We start from the raw sequence: 23,023 nt of genomic DNA, 5'->3' as shown, positions 1-23,023 counted from the left end.
GTGTACACATATACGGCGGATATGAGCAACCCTTATACGACGGATATGTGAAGCACGAAGTATACAACGGATATGTGTTATGCATATATGGGCGCATAAGTTCCACACTTATATGGTGGATATGTATTACGCATATACGGGTGTATATGTATGGAAGCATGTGTATATGTACTTATGCGTTGGATACATATATGACATATACGCTGGATAAGTGGATTTTCGGATAAAAGAGAGATATACGGCGAATAAGTACGTATACGACGTGTATGAACTTATACGGTGTATAAAAAAAGAATAAATGATAAATTTTATACATAAAGGTAATGATTAAAATGAGAACGACTTAGAAATAAAGACATAGGCTAGAATAGACATGCAAGAATACAAAAGTAGTAGTTAACTCGTTTGTGCTGAACAGTTAGCCGTGCTCAATAGATGAGAGGTGTTACCATCAATTTCGAAAGAAGCAGGGCACATGTGAGTTTGACGCCCCATTTCATTGTTATGTTTTCGGGGATGTGTGCATACTCGATGTGATTAGTTAATACATTTACCTTAATTGGTAAATGTATGATATGTGAATGCTTTATGAATAATATATGAATGATAAAGAAAATGTTTAGAGTATGTACGAAAGTGTGTGTGTGTGTGTGTATATATATATATATATATACTAGTAGGTACCCGCGCGATGCGGCGGCAACATTTACAACAGAGTTTTTCTACGGTACTCGTATAAACGCTTTATACTTGCGTTTGGTTTTGTATTGTCATATAAATGCTATATTATTTGATAATCCACAAAAAGATAGCGTAAATAAACATGAACTTTATAAACCGCTATATTTCATTACTAAACATAAAAAAATATATTCTACAGAGAACTTAAAATCAGCTAGTTCACAACCCAAGCCAGATCCTCCTTCGTTTCCCTTAGGAATACCATTCAAATTTGATATAGCCGAAATGCATCAAAAATATCAGCAATTGTTTGATTTCAACCACAAAACGAATCATGAACAACGTTATTAACCTTTTGTAGCGTAGAATAGACGTGCACAAAAAAACCGGTTCCGGAACCTAACCGGTGGAACCGAACCGGAACCGGTTCCAGTTCCAACCCGGTTGGAACAATACCTGGTTTTGGTATTTTTGTACCCGAAAATCGTACCCGGTTCTAATATTTATATGTCAGTACCGGTCCCAAACCGGTTCCTACCCGGTTATTAATTGGAACCGGTTTGGTTCGTACCCGGAATAACCGGTTCCGACGGGTTTTTTTGAAGGGTCAAACAAAAGTCAAACTAGCCGTTGGAACCGGTTCCAACGGTAATATAGCCGTTGGAACCGGTTTTTTTTAGACACCAATTAGCCGTTGGAACCGGTTCTAACGGTAATATAGCCGTTGGAACCGGTTTTTGGGCCAAACCTATATATAAGTTGTTTCCATTACTTGTTTCACCACCAAACTCAAAAACAAACTACAATACTACTCCTTTAGCAAACCCCTTTACTAAAAAATAACTATTACAAACATTATTAAAACATAAACGATACTAAACATAACAACTAAAACATAAAAAACAAAGTCCGTCGTTTTAACCCGGGAATACTTATTTTTGGGTTGTAGAGCCGGACGACTCTCCCACTTCCGTTTTTTAGCTTCCATTCTTCTTTTCTCTCGACAATACTTATTCGTATGTTTTCGTAATGTCGAGTTGGACGCTGCATTAAGAAACTTCGAGCAATATTTGCAACGTGCCAACTCATGTGAGTCGGTCATGAGACACAAATCGTAATGAACCCAAACATCAGGGCATCTTGTTGTTTCGATCACCATAACAACGTCATCATTGGTTGCCATTTGTTGTCGGTTTAAGGTTAATTGTGGTTTGGAGTGTGTTTTATAGTTTTGGGAGTGGTTTAACAAGTACACAAACAAACCTTGCTATTTATAGAAAGAAGATAACCTATTTATAGTTAAAAAACCGGTTCCAACGGTCTAAAACGGTTATATAGCCGTTGGAACCGGTTCCTAACGGCTATATTGTTTAAATTTCAAAAAAAACCGGTGGAACCGGTTTTTACGTAAAAACCGGTTCCGGTTCCAACCTACCCGGTTCCTAAAAGATTGCATTTTTGGGCATCGGTTCAGGTCGGGAACCGAACCGGTTCCTGACTGGAACCGGTTTCATTTTCTACCCGGTGTGAAAAAAACCGGTTCCGAACCGGTTCGGGTTTTCAAGATGAACCCGATTTGTGCACCTCTAGCGTAGAACCGTTTTTAGGGTGTACAGTCTGAAAGATAAGGGAAAATTTTCAGATATATGATCAGATTATGTGTATCATTGATGCATTTCAAGTACTATTACCTGGCACGTTCACCTTTGTGGCCTTTCAAGTTTCACCATTTTCGTTGTCATGTAAAACGCAAAACTGATGAAGTGAACCCAAGAATCAAAGAAAGGAGGTGGTTATGGTTTAGAATTCTGATTTGAATGGTTGAGAAAACAAGTTACTTTCATTGGGAACCACTGGGACGACTATGTTCAACTTTCATGCGATTAAACCCTAGTCGTAAAATCTAGCCACATAAAACAAGCTCAATTATGATCCATCTAAACACCTATATCAATACAAAAACAATCATCAAACAAACTCTAAAACGCTAAATAAGAACATATATCCATTTTTAACTATTTGTTACAACAAAACAAAGAAACTGCTATATGAACCAATAAAAAAATTCTAGTTTCACACACATCTCCGATCAATCCAACTTAAAATTCAGGTTGATTTTTGCAATTTCCAAGCCTATAAACACAATTTTGTTTAAAATGTAAAAGCATAAAAATACACTAATAGCTAAACGAAACTAAATTAAACAGAGGTGATAATTTAATCAATCTTCATGCAGCATCTTCTAGCAAACATAAATAGCATTTGTGTGTATGATTTTGAAAAAGAAAGTGTAGTTCCTTTCAACTGTTTGCATTGGTTTTGTTGCATTTTGGAAAGAAATTTGACCCTCGACCCGACCTGACCCGATTCAAAATTGATTCTTTCTAAATATTACCCGCCAAATTCAAAATTGGTTCTTTTTAAATATGACACAACCCAAATCTAAATTGATTCTTTTCAAAATTGAACCGACCCGTTCCAACCTGATCCGCTTTATATTAAATAAAAATCAAGAAGCGAAAAGGTTTATTTGAAAAAAAAAACTAATTAATTATTTTGAATAAGACTAAAAATGGACAAAATAGTGTTTTCAGATCGAACTAACCCAGCCCAGCCTATTTCAATCCGGCCCGTTTCAAAGTAAATAAAAACCAAGATGCAATAAATGGAATTATGAAACAAACTTTCCGACCCCATGTCACAAAAGAAATCCGACCACCATCTAGCATACCAGTAGGGATGCTCCTATTTGCATTGATGAGAAGCCCTGCCAACCCCAAATCACATGCGGGTCCACTGATATAGTTGCTCTTCTTTAAGAACATCACTAATAAGTAGTTTTGCTAAAAGAAAGTATCAAAATTAATTAAAGAATATATGAATTTAATAACAAACCTGCAAGCTTATCCCATTCATTATAGTTTTGCACAGAACCAGCAACATCTTTGTATTGGAGTGAGTTGATGGAAAGGCCCACACGATCACGGGTTCTAACGATCTTAGTTCGATCAACAATTTGAGATCTCCCGATTTATCCTCTTTGTTAACCCGTGAGTCCACAGCCCGACCTACATACAACTTATTTATTAAAATACATTACGCATATTGACTTGTTTAAAAATGTCAAAAAAATAATTTTATATATGAAGTTATGAGCACGAGGATTAAACATTTAAACAACTCACTTTCAATCCCAAGCTAAGTATCCTCTGTGAGTGCAAGTATCCGATGCGGTTAGTGTCTTGTATAACATATGTGTTGGCGTTGACTTTTCAATCACCTCATTATCATCATCTTTTTCTGCATATTCTACTACAAGTGTACTACAACCGACCCCGGGCCATTTTCGCTCTAGCTGTTCCATGTCACTGATATAAGTTTAACAAAATACTAATAATATTAATAATCAAAAATGCAAACCAACCTGAGAATCTTGAATCAATGATACTTTAGCATAAACATCACTGGACCCAAACACAGCCAATATTCATGAAATTCACAATAATGAATAACATGATTGAGCCTTTAAATACAATGAAAAAAAATAAGTAGTAACAAATATTATACCAGAAAAACAAAAGGATGAAATCATATTATGGACGAATTCACAATTGTTGCATCTCAAAAATTGTAACAAATCAAAATGGTATGTCTCTCATTGCGTGAGTTAGAAAAATGATACAAACTACAAAACATCAATTTCCAATTAATCAATTTATAAAACCAACAATCTATATTCAAGTTCTTAATTTCAAAATTCACAATTTTTAAATTTCAAAACCGCAACCCTATTTTCATAAGCTGAACTGACCACTAAATTGCAAAACGACATGAACTTATATGGAAAAATCAAAAGTAACTTTAACTTGAATACTAGGTGAGTCAGGAGAGGGCTTATAGATTTTGGAAGCAGTAAGAACCCTGAATAATGCAGGCAACAACAGCTCTTTTCTGTGAACCGCCACTTGGACCTTTCACCGCACCAGGTCCTTTACCGTCGCCGCCACCAGATGAGCTAAAAGTTGAGTTCAGGGCAGCCTTCGCAAAAGTTCTTTAAGTTGAACCAGCACGTTGATTCACATGGCCCTATATTAACACCAATAGTCAGTAAATAGTACAGTTAGCAAAACTGGTGGTACAAGTCAGATAACAGGTCAAATGGGCTGAGTGGGATCTGATAACAAATTAAAACAAATTCAGGTGCAAACGGACAACGCTGACAATAGTCCCAAATTGTTGGCTAAACTGATTGAATAGTTGTGTGTCCACCTTATGAATGAATTAATGAAACAAGGTACCATTTATACATGTTTTTAAAGTGTTTTATATACCTTTTTTAATGCCAACCGAAATAAATCCTTCCAATTTTGAACCACGTCCCCAGCAAGATCTTGTAAGCAAAAAAGAAAATAAAATATGACAAATTAAATTCAACAAAACTCATGATGATATCTTATGATACGATGTTAAGGATTATAGCTTACAAAACATAAACGCACAACAGATGTACGGTACACTACGGTTTAAAACGTTGTCAATTTTTATCTGAAAAATGTTAGATCAGATTATCAGCTAATTAATCTACTCACCCAAACATCATTAATTCACAAAAAGACTATAATGAGTAAAAAAGTTGCATTCATTTAACTTATTTATTGAAGACATTATGTTCTATTTGCAACAAAATGTCCATTGCATGTAACTTCAGAAGAAACAATCTTGTTTTTATCATGTTTCAACACAAAACAGTCAAAAGTTGAGAAACCGCATCAAAAACCTAAAAGACATACTCGTGACCTGTTAAAGTCGAAAATGGATGTTGAAGAGGGAGAATGAAGCCAGATAATCCAACTCAGAACCTGTTGAAGACAAATTCGTGCATGAAAATTCAACAACTTAAACATAAATTTAATGAATTAAAACTTTAACAATGAATTTTAGCTCTAATTTTTATGCTTAGAGAATCCATTAACCATGAGACTAAAGAAAATCAGAAGTTATAAATGACACAAACCTCTGCAATGGCTGTCTTCAACCCGACCCGACCTGACCCGAGCAGCTTCAATTGGTCCCTTTAAACACCAATTACACCCTTAAAAATAAGGGTATGGATCGAATTCAGTAGATTAAAATCATTAACGAAGGTAATCAAACCCAAAAGCATACCTCTTAAAGTCTCGATCGGAATATGCAAACAGAGCGGAATATATTTCTCTCAATCGTGAGGTTTGGATGCCATTTAGGGTTTCTTGTCTTGTTCCACTGCTCCCGTTTCTATACATCTGGCAAGGTGACTTTTGAGGTTTTGAAATTTAAAATATATGGATTGTAACTCTTAATTTTAAGAGTTTTAGATGAAATTACCATATTACCTATCCTATATGTATTTTAATATAGTATATATATATGTATGTATGTATGTATGTATGGTTACGAGGGTGGAAAACCCTGATAATATATGTGAAAGGAGGGTGACATACACCCTAATAATATCTGTGAAATGAGGGTAGCAGACCCTAATAATATATGTGAAAGGAGGCTGGCACACCCTAATAATACATGTGAAAGGTAGGGTGGCAGGCCCTAAATAATATATGTGAAAGGACGGTGGCAAGCCCTAAATAATATATGTGAGGTTATAAGGTGAAAAGTTCTTTAAAACGTAGAGATAATTATGTATGTATAAGTAGTTATAAACAAGAAAGTATGAAAGTATGAAAGAAAGAAAGAAAGAATGAAAGTATGAAAGAATGCAAGTATGAAAATATCAAACTATGAATGTATGTATGTGTGTATGTATGAATGAAAGAAGTAGGTTAAGTATGTAATATGTATCTACGGATACGTATACATATACATACATGTAATGTATGTTGTCTGATTAACTAGAACTCGCTCGGCATAGCTAACTTTTAGTATGCACGCAGGCAAATATGATGAAGGAGATGGCTTGAGTGGGGACACATGGCATGGACTGAGTCTACTGCATCTAGTGAAGAAAATTTATTATGTTTTATATTAAGATAATTTAAAAGTTTAAAGACAATATTTTAATATTTTGTAATGAATGTTTGATGTTTTTATATTCCGCGAAAAGTTTTCATTCACTCTGATATTTAGAACTGTGTTTATGAGTAAATCTAATGCTAGAGTAGAGCACCGGGACTGGGGCCTTACAATGCGTTCTTGATTAAAATTGCGAAAGCGGTTGTGAATGTGATTATGAAACTGGTTGTGAATTTTATTACAAATGCGGTTGTGAATGTGAGATTGCGAATGTGATTAGGTTGTGAATATGATTGCGAATGCGGTTGCGAATGGGATTGCAAATGCGGTTGGGATTCACAATATAACTCAAAATCCAAAACTTCAACATATCGTGAACCCACACATTTTCTAGGTTTCTAAACACTAACTTTCACAAATAACCACCCACACAAGTTCAAACATTTTGTTCTCACTCTCGGATTCACAAATCCGAATATGACAAAACAAAAATCCTAAATCTAGCCCATTTCTTGCAATATCAAGGTCCAAGATAGTTCAAATCTAGCGTCTAACACAAATCTAAGCTCAGATTTACCAAATAACACGATCAAAATATGAAAAGATGACCCGAAACCCCCAAAAAGTTGAGCCGAAGCTCTGATACCAACTGTAGATTTCCGGATGGATCTAACAACTTGTTTCAGAGCAATCTATGATATAATGAGTAGAAATCACTACTAACACATGGATCTAGGATGTTTGTAAACAATACCGAATGAAAAATAAGAAGGAAAGATAAAGTTTCAAGGATAACCAAAAGATGTCTAAAATAATGCTCATTATGTAGGGAGCCTCATGCTTCATTTATTGGGCCCAAAAGGACTTGCCCATTCGGCTTACAAGATAAATTAGCCTCATCCCAATACTAAGTGTTAAACGAAAGCTAAAATAATATTAAAATAATGAGTCATCAAATACACAAGCGTAACATAACATAATAGGGCCCAACACTTGCTTATCTTCCACACCTCTCTTCCATGCTTTTCGACTTGACACTCACAAAACTTCAGCAAAAGGAAGGGAGGTGGTTATGAATTTCGTGAACCTACCTCCATATTTGCCTTGGCCTATGGTGAAAAGGTGCATGTGTGGTCTTCAGTGGGGGTACGAAGAACCCAACCCATTATCACCAACTTTCATTATCTAGTTATGACAAGAAATGGGTAAAGATGAACCTTGATAGTGGTTGTAACTTGCATACTTGGCGGATGGGGGTGCTTGATGGTTTAGTTTTAAGATTTCCTCATCGAAGTCTGGTTCTTCAACAAACTAGTTTTCAAATGGGTCTTCTATGGGTGGTGGTGGGTTGTTGACTCTCTAAAAATGTGAACAAAAGGAAGGTAGCAAGGGGTAGAGTGGTGGTAATGGGATATCAGGTGACGCAACATTTAGACCATACACACTGATGCTCATTGTGAGCTTCGTTTTAGGGAAAAACGAGTCCCACACCACCCCCTCCCTTGTTGTGATGCTCGTTTTGGGTTGCATCGTTGTATATACAACGGTGGTTTGTGAGAGATAAGGAAGAAATGGTAATGACTGCAAGGGGGGTTAAGGTTTTTATTTTTACCAGTACGCCATTTTTTTTTTGTAAAACTAGTCGTTGATTGTGACGCCACACGTTGGAGAACCCCCCCCCCCCCCATGTGCTTAACTACCAATACACATGGTATTATAGCATACATGGTGTTAATTTGCAATATGGTGGCAACGCAGTGCTACCATTGGACTACGTTGCAACACCTTGTAATGCCACATCATCAGGCAAAATAAATGTATATATAAAATTTATATATTTTGCGTCATAATCTATACCAGTGTCGATACTATTTTGACAGTATACTGATTTATCTATTTTTTTTTGTTAAGTGCTCTTACCGTATATTTTTTTATGTTATGTTCATAAAAATGATCTAAAGTTATACAAGTCTTGATACTATTTTGAGCCTTTAATATTTTTTTTGTATCATATGAAGATCGTTAATGTTTTTACTATTTTTTTGGTTTAGTGCCGGTTACTAATTTTATTTAGTGATGGTATCATATTTGTTTCATTAATGATGCTAATATCTTTAGTATAAGCTATAGGAGTGTCGATATTGTTTTGAGCATTACAGATAGTTTTTTTTCTAGATTTAGTGTTGGCACCGTAACGAAACTAACTGATATCTACTGACTTCGTGTCGCTAAGCTGCAACACGATGGACTTTGATGTGTCTTTATATTTTTTCTATCTAAATTCCATAAAAGTCTTGTTATTACTATTAACCCCTTGCAAAGATTGAGAAATTGAATAAAAGTGGATTCGTTAATATCCACGGATCATTATATATTTATTTCACTACGTGAAAAATAGGCTTTAGCCACACATGTGCTGAAATCGGTTTACCACACTTCAGATTAAATGTGTGGCTAAAGGTCACCAATCATAGGTTCAACCACACAACATTTATTTGTGTGACAGAAAAACACACATGCTAGAACCTTTAGCCACACATGTTTGGTTCATGTGACAAAAACACACCTGTTATGAACCTTAGTCACACATGTTCGGAGCTTAAGCCAAACATGTTTGGTCGTGTGACTAAAAAACATACCTGTACACAGCTGGTCGAAACCTTAGCCACACTTTAACAAAAAAAATGTGACAGTTACTAGCCACACTTAGAAAAGTGTGGCCGAATGTGATCTACGACCACAATAGGTTTCAATGATGTGGCTGAATGCTGATACATATTGTCACACTTACGGGTCAATGTGACCATATAACATTGTTTGTTAGCCACTTATATGCTTTTACGTGTGACTTAAAGCTAACGATGACATTAAAACAAAACGCGTGACTATTAACATTTAATGGTCACACTTTAATTATTTCATATGTGGCTAAAAGCTAATATATATGGTCACGCTTACGTGTTTATGTGACCATAAAGCATTATTTGATAGTTACTTATAATATTTGATGTGTGACTAAAAGCTAATAGTGACAGCAAAACAACAAATGTGACTATTATTAGTTAATGGCCACACTTTATGCTTCATGTGACCATCACCTTTACCTCCTCCCAATTACGAACCTAATCCATAAACATCAATTGAAGCTCATTACTCTTCTTCATCACTTAGCTTCTTGCTACAAACTTCATCAACCATCCTACGATCAAATCTAACGGAGATTTTTAACATGATTAATTAGAACCCTAGAGATGTCATAAACATGTTAGGGTTTGAGTTTTGTTGAGAACAGTTGGCTGACAGATTCGTTCTCGTTTATTGATTGGTCTGTAAATCAATGTTAAACAATGATTATTAATCGATTCTTGATTTTAGAATACAGTATTCTGAATCTAGTTTCCAGAAAGGTAAATTTTGTAATTTTTGAATGAGTGTTGAATACGTTTTATGATTTTACAAAAACATATGTCAAAAGCTGATTCGGGGAGTTATATTCTGATCCATTTTTCGGACACCATAACTCCCTAATAACAAACCCAAACGGGTTGGTTCCACTTCTGTAAATTATTATTATGAGTTTAAAAGATAACCCAATTGGTCTTACACAATTTAGTTTAATGAGTTGATATAACCGCTAAACTAGTTTTTTTTGCGCAATCTGCTGAACTGTTAGTACCTATTTGTAATGGTTGAATTATAGTGAGTTTTCTATGCATAAGAAAAATATAATAAAAATATTTTGAAAAACCTAATTCATAAATCCTACCGTGGTAAATTTTGTAGAATTTATCCTTAACCTTTTCTTTGTAAATAAAATCAGTTTGTACATGCCAGAATCTATCTCGTGAGCTGAATGATCATAAGTTAAGTTGTATGATGAATATTTGGTTGCTTTGCCATGATATGATGTGTGGATACATGTTAGGACTTTTGATACTGTTAACATTACTTATTATCACCAACGATTTGTCGGGTCAAGTTTGTGTTTATATGTGAGTTCATACGTGGGTCTTAAAGTCATGTGTTGTTGAACATACTCTCATAACTTAAAACACTTGTACTAGGTAACAGTTAGCGAGTCAAATGCATTCATTTGGTTTTGAGAAAACTCTATTACACGCGACACAAGGTTTTGGATTGAAAACATGGACATACTTACATGCTGGTTTTGAAAACACTAAACGTTTGCCTATACTTGTTTTCTGGATTGAAAACACAAAACGTTTTGAAGTATTGGTAATGTAACCTGCTGAAACGGGAAAAAAGAGCTGAACTGCTGACTTTTTATTGCTGAATTGCTGCAAAACTGGTCAAAACGCGTTGAAACAATCTGTTAAGTGCTGAAACGAGCTGTTAAGTGCTTAAATGAGCTGTTAAGTGCTGAAACGGACTGAAAAATCGCTGAAACGAGCTGTTTAACATGTTGTTTGCTGTAAAAACGAGCTGTTAAGTGCTAAAAGGAACTGAAAACTCGCTGAAACGAGCTATTTAACATGTTGTTTGCTATAAATACAAGCTGTTAAGTGTTGAAACGAACTGAAAACTCGCTGAAACGAACTGCTTAACATGTTGTCTGTTGTTAAAATGAGCTATTAAGTGTTGAAACGATCTGAAAAATTGCTGAAACGAGCCAACACGAGTGTTCTCACTCAACGAGTTGGGTTTTGGTTTAGGCCCACTTCTCAGTTTTTTTTTGCTGAACGTTGACATGGGAGAAAACGTTTTTGTTTTTTTTACTTTTTGCGTTTTTAACGACCCGAAACCCATTTTGACCTGTTCTGACCTTGACCCATTTTGACCCGGACCCGTTATGACCTGAACCTTTTGACCTTGACCCGATACGACCCGAACCATAACAACCTTTTTTTTAATTGACTCGTTCGGACCCTGACCCGTTTCGATCCTAACCCGTTCAGACAACCCATTTCAACCCAACTCATTTGCCACCCCTATGTTTAATGTATATCGACGGGTTAGGCAAGTTGTACCTCTTAAGACACAATTTTAAAAAAATATTCAATAATAGTAATAAAAAATCATAAGTCAAATTATAAATAAAAACGGAAAAAGTAAAAAAACTAAAACATTTCCTCTGTTGTCCTTGTTAAAAAAACGACCCGAAACCCGTTTTGATCCGTTTCAACCTTGACCCATTTTGACCCGGACCCGCAATGACCCAAACCTTTTGACCCTGACCCGTTCCGACCCGAACCATAACAAACCTTTTTTTAATTGACCAGTTCTGACCCTGACCTGTTTCGACCCTAACCTATTCCGACCCATAACCCGTTTCGACCCAACCCAACCCATTTGTCACCCCTATGTTTAATGTATATCGACGGGTTAGGCGGATTGTACCTCTTAAGAAACAATTTAAAATTATATGCATAATGGGCCATTATAGATTTCAAGGCCCAATATGGTCTATTAGTACATGTATGACTTGTTTTAGTCTATTATGGTCTGATATGACTCCCTATAACACAATATAACCCTTAAATATCTAATGTTACATATCGCACGCCATAATAGGTGACTAAGAGATTTCAAGCCCTAATATGGTCCATTAGAGCGACTATGACATGAAAAAAGACTATAATGGGCCACTAACACCAACAAGGCCCAATAAGACCTATTAATGAAAGTATCATATGTTATCGGCCATTAACATCTAACTATGACTAATGACATTTCTATACAACCTTCTTAGAACAACTATGATGTGATAAAGGCTATAATTAGCCACAAACACCATTTAAGGTCCAATAAGGCCCATCGATGAAAATATGACATATTATTGGGCGTTAACCAAACTATGACTCACTAAACTCATATAAAACCCTTTTAGAGCAACTGTGTTATGATAGAGACTACAATGAGTCACTAACAACAATCAAGGCCCAAGACGGGCCATTAATGCAAAGTATGACGTCCAACTATGACTCACTACACTCCTATACAACCTGTTAATGTAACTATAACATGATAGAGACCATACAGGCCATTAACAACAATCAAGACCCAATATGGCCCATTAATAAAAGTATGACATGTTATTGGGCGTTGACACATGCCTATGGCTCACTACACTCATATACAACCCTCTTGTAGCAACGGGGACATGATATATGCTATAATGGCTACTAATACCAATCAAGGCCCATTGATGAATGTATGACATGTTTGGGCGTTAACATCTAACTATGACTAATGATAGTCCTATACAAACTTCTTAAAGCAACTATGACGTAACCAAGGGACACTAACATCTAAATATGACTAATGATAGCCAAATAAGGCCAATTGACGAAAGTATGGTGTGTTTTAGGCGTTAACACCTAACCATGACTAATGACACTCCTATACAACTATTTTAGAGCAACTGTGACATGATAAAAGCTATAATGGGACAGTAACACCAATCAAGAACTAGTATGACCCACTAATGAATGTATGGTTTATTGGGCTTTAACACCGATTACTACACTCTTATACAACTCTTTTAAAGCAACTATAAATATCACTTGTATTTATTTTATATGTTTTTATATCTAAAATAGAATTTCTTATATTATTTAAGGTTTAAATAGTTGCATATATATATATATATATATATATATATATATATATATATATATATATATATTTACACTAACAACCCTTTATTTTAATTATTAAAAATAAAAAAAATTATTCTATTTAGTTCCTATTAGTTTCACTTTCCTCAAAATTTCAAATTAAATTCACCCCCTCTTTTCTTCAAAATATTTTGAATTACCCTCACATTCTTATATCTAATTTGACCACATATTTAACCTACCTTTTTTTTTCTTTCTCTTCATTCCTTCTTATTCTTCATCTCTCTACACCCACTATAATTCTTCATCCTTAATTCTCTAACTCACTCAATTCTTAACCAAATCTTTTGATTCCAGGCTCTAATCTTATTACTTTTGCGAAAGGAATTCACGTGTGGTGTCGGTTTCCATCAATTCTCTCTAAATTTTTGTCGGATTCGTGTTGAGTGTGAAGAACCCTAATAATCATGTTTGGGGATTTTCAATTTTAAGTGTTATTTCTTGTAATTAAAGCTTAGTACATCTTCTTTCATTGCTAAAAAGGTATGTATTTCACTTGTAATTGAAGCTTAGTAAATCTTCTTTCATCGCTAAAAGGTTAATTGCTGAATTTGAACCCTAGAGATGTCATAAATATGTTAGGTTGAGTTTTGATGACAACAGTTTGCTGACAGATTCATTTTCATTTATTTATTGGTATGTAACTTGATGTTAAACGATGATTATTGAACGTTAGTTGATTCAGGTTATAGTACTATGAGTCTGGTTTCCATAAAGGTAAAGTTTTTAATTTTTGGACGAGTTTTGAATACCTTTTATAATTTTACAAAAATACTGGTCAAAGCTGATTCGGGGAGTTATATTCTGGTCTGTTTTTCCGACACCATAAATCTCTAATGACAAAACCAAACTGGTTGGTTCCAGTTCTGAAAATTATTATTATGAGTTTTGAAGACAACCCAATTGGTCTTGCACAATTTGGATTAATGAGTTGATAGAACTTTTAAAAAGTGTTTGTTGTGCAATCTGCTGAACTGTTGGTACATATATGTAATGGCTGAATTATTGTGAGTTTTGAATGCATGAAAAAAATATAATAAAAATTGTTTGAGAAACCTAATATAAATATTTTACTGTGGTAAATTTTGTAGAATTTATACTTAATCTTTTCTTAGTGAATAAAAACAGTTTGTACATGCTATAATCTATCTCGTGAACTAAGTGATCATAAGTTAATTTGTATGATGAATGTTTGGTTGATTTGCCATGATACGATGTGTGAATACATGTTAGGAATTTTTAGTACAGTTGAAATTGATTGAAATCACCAACGAGTTGTCGATTCAAGTTTGTGTTTGTGCAGTATACATTATGTCTAATGTGATTGTGCGGATAGCCGTCGTGCTATGCGTGGACGTACCACGGTACCTAGTAAGGGTGAAAACCACGTGGTGGGGCATCACTTGCTGGATCACAAGAGGATGGTGTTGGTAGTGGCGATGTCGATGGTCTACAAATGTATACTTGTGGGAAATAAATCATCTATCGTGCCTCGGGATACCTCTGGGAAGAAATTTATTTTAAAGATTGAGGATAAGTATGCTTTTAGTTTTAACATTTTCATTATTTATGTTACAAATATACTTACTTGGTTATTTCAATATTATTGAGCGAGTCATGAGATTCATAGGACTATCATAAAAATACTAATTGAGCACTATAATGAACCTTGGGCTACATTCAGAATGGTGCCAAAGAATGTGATCGCTCGTATGTTTGCTCGTTTTCGGGTAATATATTAGTTAATTATTTTAGGGTAGAGATATTGTACGATAATGGCTTAACGTACGAGAGGTACGCGAGACGCTCAAAGGCAAAAAAACAAGGCAAAAATACTAAAACGCTCACACAAACCCTAAACGCTCATAATGCGCTCAAGAAACGCTCAAAAATGGTTTTCGTGAAAAAAATGAAAAATTAATTGATTACCGTCCAAAACTGTTTTTTCGGTGAACCAGCGATTAATTGGATATGTATTAATGATTCCAAGATGCTGTGATGTTATTTCATGGATCGATTTGTGAAAAACGGGATTCACGTAAGTAATGTATGTTAAGGTATTATTGTATTGGATCTTTTCCCAATTATTTTATATCTGCTTGGTTGTTTTAGTTTTGCATATTTAACTTTTACTTTTTATTTTATACAGATTATGTATAGTTATGATGCTAATATTTTAACAATTTTAGGTTCAAAAAGTTAGAGCCGAAATGGAAAACGAACTAGAAAATGAAAGAAAGTCAAGAAACGAGTTGAAAGAATGAGTGCAATGAATGGAACAAATGGAAAAAGAACTTAAGGAAAATGAAGAAAGGAGGCAAAAACAATTTAATGTAACCAGTTTTGAATTTATTTTATTGGGTTTGTTAAACTTATGAAAAAACATGTTTTGATTTTATGCTAATGTATTTAGTTACATTTATAAAGTTATGCTTTGAAATATTTATATTATGCACTGTTAGAAGGTTAAAAATATGATTTAGTATAATCCATTTTAAAAATAATTAAAAAACTGAATTCGGTAAGACACATTTAGCCACATTTATCTATGTGTGACCAAAAGTATGATAATAGCCACACTTTATATTACAAAAACATTATGTGTGACAACGGTAAGACAATGGCCACACCACAAACTACAAAAGAGTGTTTGAGTGGCAAGTTCACATTTTTAGCCACATTTACAATAATCTCCAGTGTTTATACGATATGATTAGCCACACAATACATCACTATGTGTGACTAAAAGTTTGACAGTAGCCACACTTTAAATTACGAAAAGCATTATGTGTGACAAAAGGTAAGACAATAGCTACACTATAATCTACAAAGAAGTGTTTCAGTGGCAAATAAACATTTTTAGCCACATTTAATGTAGCATTCAGTGTCTATAAATATAATTAGCCACACTATTATTAAATTCAAGTGGCCATTGCTTTTATATAGCCACACGGTATAGGTCTCATTGCTCGCTTACCACAACCCTATTGGCCACATTAATATAAAATTCATGTGGCTGAAACACGAATTCATGTGGCTGAAACACGAATTCATGTGGCTCTATACGTGCAATGGTCCCACCTAGTAAATAGTCATATGGCCATTTTCTACTGTTTAGCCACACTGATTGGAGAGGCTTCTTGATGGCCAGCAACTAATGCTAGTACCTTTTAGCCACACAAGGGCACTAAAAACTGTGTGTGGCCATATGATACCTACGATGTTGTGACCTTTGGTCACACACGACCTGAACCAGATGTGTGTGGCTAAAGGCCTACGGCCACACTTTTTTCGTGTTACCAAAGGTCATTTTTAACATAGTGTTTCTATCTCTTAGTATACACAGAATGTGTGAAGGATGGAGCTGGTAACGATCGGTATCGATGCGAACATCACTCTGCAAAGGGTGATACTAAAGAAAATCACAATCAGCTGGTGGTGGTGGCTGGTGATGTTAGAGTGGCCGGTGGTGGTGGAGGAGGGAGTTAGGGGTGATGGTCGATGGCCTGCAGCGGCGGTGGTGTCGGTATCGGCAGTGGTGGTGGTTGTAGTAGTGGTGGTGGTGTGATATATACTAAATGAGCTAATATAAGAATGATGAAATCAAATATGTAATCTATATTGAATTTGAAGTTGATCTCAATGATCTACAATGGATAACTAACCACCGAAGTGGTCCGAAGGCTATGCTCTTTTCATGCTGTGCAATGAGCCTTACAAACTTTCCAATATCTCTCCCCTTCCCAAAGTGACTAACGGTCCTTATTTATAGAATTATAAATTACACTACCCCCTCCCAGAATTATGAAAGACTATTAAGTAACAAACTAAAATAAGATCTCTATCAATACTCCCTCATAACACAAGACTTGTCCTCAAGGCTTGATAGAAGACCCCACAGTCGTATGAATAAACTCATCCGAGTGGAAATTGTCCATTTGCTCCAACTATAAATGCAGCCCCTTGATTCCATCTAATTCATCATCGATCCCCAAGCAACAACACAAAAAGTTTACCCTCCAGTATGAGATGGACTATAGAGTTTTCCACACTTGTAGCTGAGTCCTTTCTTCCTACGTTCCTCCCACTAGGTGCCAGATAAGGAAATAACACCTCTATCATGATAGCTAACTTGACCACTATCACGTCCATAATTCCCAACAGTTTTGGACACCGGATTGCCCGACGAACGATGTCTGATCCTTGAATCCAACAATGGCAGCCCCACATGTGAAGAGTACCGAAAACGAGGCAGCTACCCGCTGTAATCCAATGGCCGAAGCATCACCTCAACATCGTTAGCTAAATACATTGCATCGATGAAAGAAGTTGGACGATGTTAATGAACCCTTGATTTGACATCATCCTTAAATTTAGAGATAAAATAACTGAGTCTTTGGGACTTCGGTAAACGAGGAACCAAGGATAACAAATACTCGAAACCATTGCTGAATAGTAGCTAATTGTTCATAAGGATTCTAAATTGCGAAACCATTGAGCATTGTAATAATTCATATTGAAATTTGATCCAAGTCAAGGAAGGGCGAACCTGAAGGACGATCGTAAACAAGTGTTGGCCACCACCAATCATACTTAATTGAGAAAGCTGCAACTGAGAAGCACCGGGAGTGTGATTAAGATTGAAAAACATATTAGCCTTCCATGTCTAGCCTTGAGAATCAAACCTAGAGAACTCAGGCAATTTCACCTTCTTCACAACCCATGACCAGAAGAAGCATCAAGCGAATCAGAATTCAAACTAGATGAAGTTAAAGCCATACTAGAAGAACCCAATCCAGAAGAATCATCAATATGCTTCTTTTCCCGATATTTCATCCAAGCAAGCATCACCTTACAGAATTTAGCCGATTCCACCCGATCCGCTTCTAACACAGAGAGATAAGCCCTAATTTCAGCTACATCATAATGAAGTTGTTGAATTTGTTGGTCGTGATTATCCAAATGAGAAGTCTGATTCACCATGATTGAATAGAAAATTAAAGGAACAAAACCAATGAAGCAATATGGAGGTAGAAATCAGAATTAGAAATCAGAGTTAGATCCGATAATGAGAACTGAAATCGAAAGGAGGGTAGAGGTGTGGTAGGTTGGACCAATGATATATACTAAATTAGGTAAAATAGAAATGATGAAATCAAATATGTAAATTATATTGAATTCGAAGAAGATGATATCAAGGATCTACAATTGATAACTAGCCATCGAAGTGGTCCCAAGGCTATATCGTTATCATGTTAGCTATGTTAGATCCCGTGTTACACACGGACGGAAAATATATAAAACTTCATATATATATATATATATATATAGAGCAAGGTTAGAATAAGAAGTAAAACTATCCTAAGAAGTGTAAGAAATGTTTTTGACCCTTAGATCTAGTTTTCCATGTAAGGGCATGATTGTAAACAACCATTTTCTTTTATTTAAAAATAATAAATTAATTAATTTTAATTGTATTTTCAGTTATAATCTTTTTGTCTAGCTATAATCTTGGAATAATATCAATCATGATATTTACTAAAAGCAATCATACTTTTTACTAAAAAAAATCGGATGATTTCAATGATTTTAAAATATCAACATCCACAAACCATTAACGAATTTTAATATCTCTTTCTTAAAGAAATCATTCACCATGAGTAACTTCAAGAACGTCGATGAACTAGGTAAAACTATAGATCCTCAGTTGTTCGTCGATAGTTTTGTTATCAGAATCATAACATCATCTTAGGGCTTCATATGTGTGGCTTAAATTCATATTCATATTCGTAGTGTTTTTGTGTTATATTACAAGATGTTGATTTAGTCATGTTTTGATGTGTGTTTTTGTTATGTTATAAACACATCAACGTTACATGACGAGAAGATGTTTTAGGTTTTATTATTTCAGTTCGGGTGTTTATGTATCCAGTTCCATTTTGATTGGTTAGCTGTGTTATATTCCAGTGTTTTTTTTGTTTTATTCAACACGCATCAAGGCGACATGACTAAAAGATGATTTAATATTCCATGTCAGCTATTTATGTGTCGGTTTTATATTGATTGGCTTGTTGTATTATATCTAACGGATGTTTGATTGTTTGTTTTTTTTTTCACTGAATTTTTGTTTACATCTAACTTGTAAACTTTTCAGATATGAATTGATCTCCTTGTTCGGTTATTGCTAACTTGCATAATTGCTAACTTGTGTGTTTTTGTGTTGGTCAAAGTTTGTTAACCTTTAGTCATCAAACTGAACAGCTTTTTTTATGTGTTTTAATAACATATATACAATACTTTTGGGTGGTGTGTAAATTTTATTGTGTTATTTGTTGTATATCTTTACTTACCTTACCTGTTTCTTATAGATCAACCCGTATACAAGGAAGTTGGTATACAACATATATCTCCCAATTCTGGTAGGAAGACATACACTCCAGTTGTGTCTGCGTCAATCAAACCTAATGAAGGTATGATTTTTGACAATATTGAAGCGGCAGAGGCATTTTATAGAAGATACGCTTTAGCGGGCGGTTTTTCTATTAGGAAATCAACCTAGTGGGTGGAAAATAATGTCGTTCGTTTGAAGTACTTTGTTTGCACTAAAGAGGGTTCAAGAACCGTTAAGGAAGTTGACACACTATCTGAAGATTTCAAAGGAAAAAACAGCGTAGGAATGGTTCTCAAAGAACCAATTGTGATGCAAAATTAAGGTTAACTTTAACGGATAAAGGAAAGTATAGGGTGAAATATTTTGGTGAAGAACACAATCATCCATTTGTTGATGAAGACGATATCCATTTCTTAACTGCTGCTCGGGAGCTTACGTTCACACATAAAAAGATGTTAGACGATCTTGCTAACATTAACATCGGTCCAGTTAAAGCTTTAACATAATGAGGACCATGTATGGTGGTTTCGATAAAGTTGGCGCAACAAAGTCTGATTGCAAAAACTATAAAAGAAATATCAACTTATTTATCAGAGACTACGATGTTGAGATGGTAGTTCAGCGCCTTAAGGCGAAGAAAGATTATTGTACTAATTTCTCATGTGATTATTTTTCTAGCTCTGACGACGCGTTAAAGGGTTTATTTTGGGCAGACGAGAATGCGAAGATGAATTTCTACGTTTTTGGTGATGTTGTGTCATTTGATGCAACATATCGACATAACAAGTAATAACACAGGAACACTTATTTTTTTTATATAATCCATTATACTATTTTACAAACTGATTAGTTATTATTTTTTGTGCAGGTATAACTTGGTTTTTTTTTCATTTACTAGGGATTGACAACCATAATCAGAATGTTACCCTTGGTGCAACTTTGCTTGGATCGGAAACCGCCGAATCCTACATTTGGTTGCTGAAGTGTTTTAAGAGGGCTTTTGGTTATGAACCATCAGTTGTTGTATCTGACCAAGACCCGGCCATGAAACGTGCAGGTGAAGACGTTTTCCCTAATTCTAGGAATAGGCTATGCATGTTGCATATTATGGATAAGTTGTCCGGGAATGTATAACAAAATTATGTTTTTGTTAATCCCTTTTTGAATGTTTATTTGTATACCATTCTTACATTGTATTCTTTCAGGTTGGATCCCACCTTTGCAACACCACTGACTTCAAGACTCGGTTGTGTAATATTGTGTGGATGGACTCAATAACACCAGAACTTTTCGAAAAGGAGTAGGCTTCAATCATGAATGACTTTCAGTTAAACGACCACGATTGGATGAAAGATATATTTCACATCAGACAATCATGGATTCCTGCATACTATCGTGAAGAATCAATGTCTGGTCTAATGCGTACATAATCCCGATCAAAGAGCGAGAACCATTTTTGTGGAAGTTTTGTAACGCATGATGCACTTTGGTTGCGTTCCTGGCACATTTTGATACTACATTGGATCATCAGAGACACGAACATCGGAAGAACGATCATGACTGTAGGTACAAAAGAGCCGAAACATGGAGTAACTTTGCACTAGAGAAACAAGCTTCTGAAATCTACACACGAACCATTTTTTTTTATGTCCAGTTGGAAATACAAGCAGCTCTTCACAATTGCACTTCCATGAGTTACCTACCTGTTGATGATTATCTGAAGTTCAATATTCGGGAATTTCTACACCTACCTGCTTCTTTTCACGAGGTATATAGTATGACATTTATTTTTCGTAGTGTGTTTATGTCTTGTAACTTACTTAAATACAACTTATGATTGTTGATAGGTTATGATTGGTAAGGAAGACGTCACTGAGTATTGCAGTTGTAAGAGGTTCAAGCAATTTGGTTTACTATGTCGTCACATCTTCAAGGTGACACGCATTTTAGATATAAGAGTATTTCCCAAGCAGTACATTAATCGTAGGGGGATGCAAGATGCTGTCTCTAACAGCCCTATGTGGTCAATTGGATTTGATGAGCTCAACATAGACAAAACTACCGACGTTTATTGTGTTGTTCGAGACATAAACATTGCTCATGATCATATCATAAAAAAGCTGATTACTGATATGGAAAAGTTACAACATTACCGTGACTACATCAATCGGTACAAATCCACCATTGATGAGGTTACTTTTGATGCCCCTAGGCCTAGTCGGCGAGATAGGTTTGTTGATCTAACTGGTGTTACCCAACCAGAGCAAATCAATATTCATGCTCCAATTGGTGTTAGGAATAAAGGATGTGGGCTTCCAATTCACTATAGGTCTTTACGCGAGCAAGCTATAAGTCAAAGTCAGCTGGATAAGCCCCCAAGGACATGTAGAATATGCCACGAACCTGGTCATGACGCCCGTAACCATCACAAGTACCATATCAACGAGAACACTACAGAAGACAGACTGAGCTCGTCACATAATGAGAATATGGAAGAATAGCCTACTTATCTATTTGTTTTTTATATTTCCTTTGTTGAAATCAAAACACTTTAATATGGTTTGGTTGATTCATGTTTACATTTTTCACTTCAGACACCGGTTAACTTTATCGATGATTTCATATTTATGGATACTTTACCATTTTTGGTTGTGTGTTATTTTCATAATGGTACGAGAATCTTAATGAATGATTGGTTGTTTCTTATTTACAGTTTATTCATATCAGTTTTTTACACTGATTCGATTGTCCTAACTAAATCATAATTATTCAAATACATTTATGCCTAATATGTTGTGCGTTATTTTCTTAATTGTTACAGATACTTTATCAACATCTGGTTGTTTCTTATATTCAGTTTTTATGCCTATAGTTTTCTAACATAGTCAATTGTCACTATCTTCTCATTGGGTATCGATGACAATAATTTCATTTATATACACTTTCAATTGCAACATCCATATACTAACAAAACAAAACAAAACCAACGATGTGTTTTTACATACCACAAAGAAGCACAACCTGAGTGACATATTATCCATCATTATCCATTAAAACATACTCAAACCATATCCATCAGAAGATACTAAAACCCTTAAACCAACAACACGTTCAACAAAAGAAGTTTACCAAAACATAAAAAAGTCCACAACCATATCCGTAATCATCCATCAAAACATACTAAAACCGTTAAACCATCAACACTTGCAACAAAACAAGTTTTACCAAAACAAAAACACAAAACAGTCAACAAATATTCGTTGGAAAGCAAAAGTCCGACAACCTTATATCCCCTGACACCTAACTA

At 35.1% G+C, this 23,023-nt stretch overlaps 1 protein-coding gene across 1 annotated transcript; it reads left to right on the top strand.

Annotated features, from left to right (window-relative positions):
* Positions 1 to 18,981: 18,981 nt before the first annotated feature.
* Positions 18,982 to 22,217, top strand: LOC143631269 (protein FAR1-RELATED SEQUENCE 5-like). Its single transcript, XM_077100084.1, has 5 exons — positions 18,982 to 19,012; positions 19,694 to 19,795; positions 20,615 to 20,844; positions 21,248 to 21,484; positions 21,564 to 22,217. The coding sequence occupies exons 1-5, from the start codon at positions 18,982 to 18,984 to the stop codon at positions 22,215 to 22,217; spliced, it is 1,254 nt and encodes a 417-aa protein (XP_076956199.1).
* The last annotated feature ends 806 nt before the right edge of the window (positions 22,218 to 23,023 follow it).

Source organism: Bidens hawaiensis, unplaced genomic scaffold (assembly GCF_021521415.1).
Source record: "Bidens hawaiensis isolate Kalapana, Puna unplaced genomic scaffold, B.hawaiensis_p1.1 tig00006055_1, whole genome shotgun sequence".
NCBI lineage: Eukaryota > Viridiplantae > Streptophyta > Magnoliopsida > Asterales > Asteraceae > Bidens > Bidens hawaiensis.
This window is presented reverse-complemented; position numbering and strand designations above follow the sequence as displayed.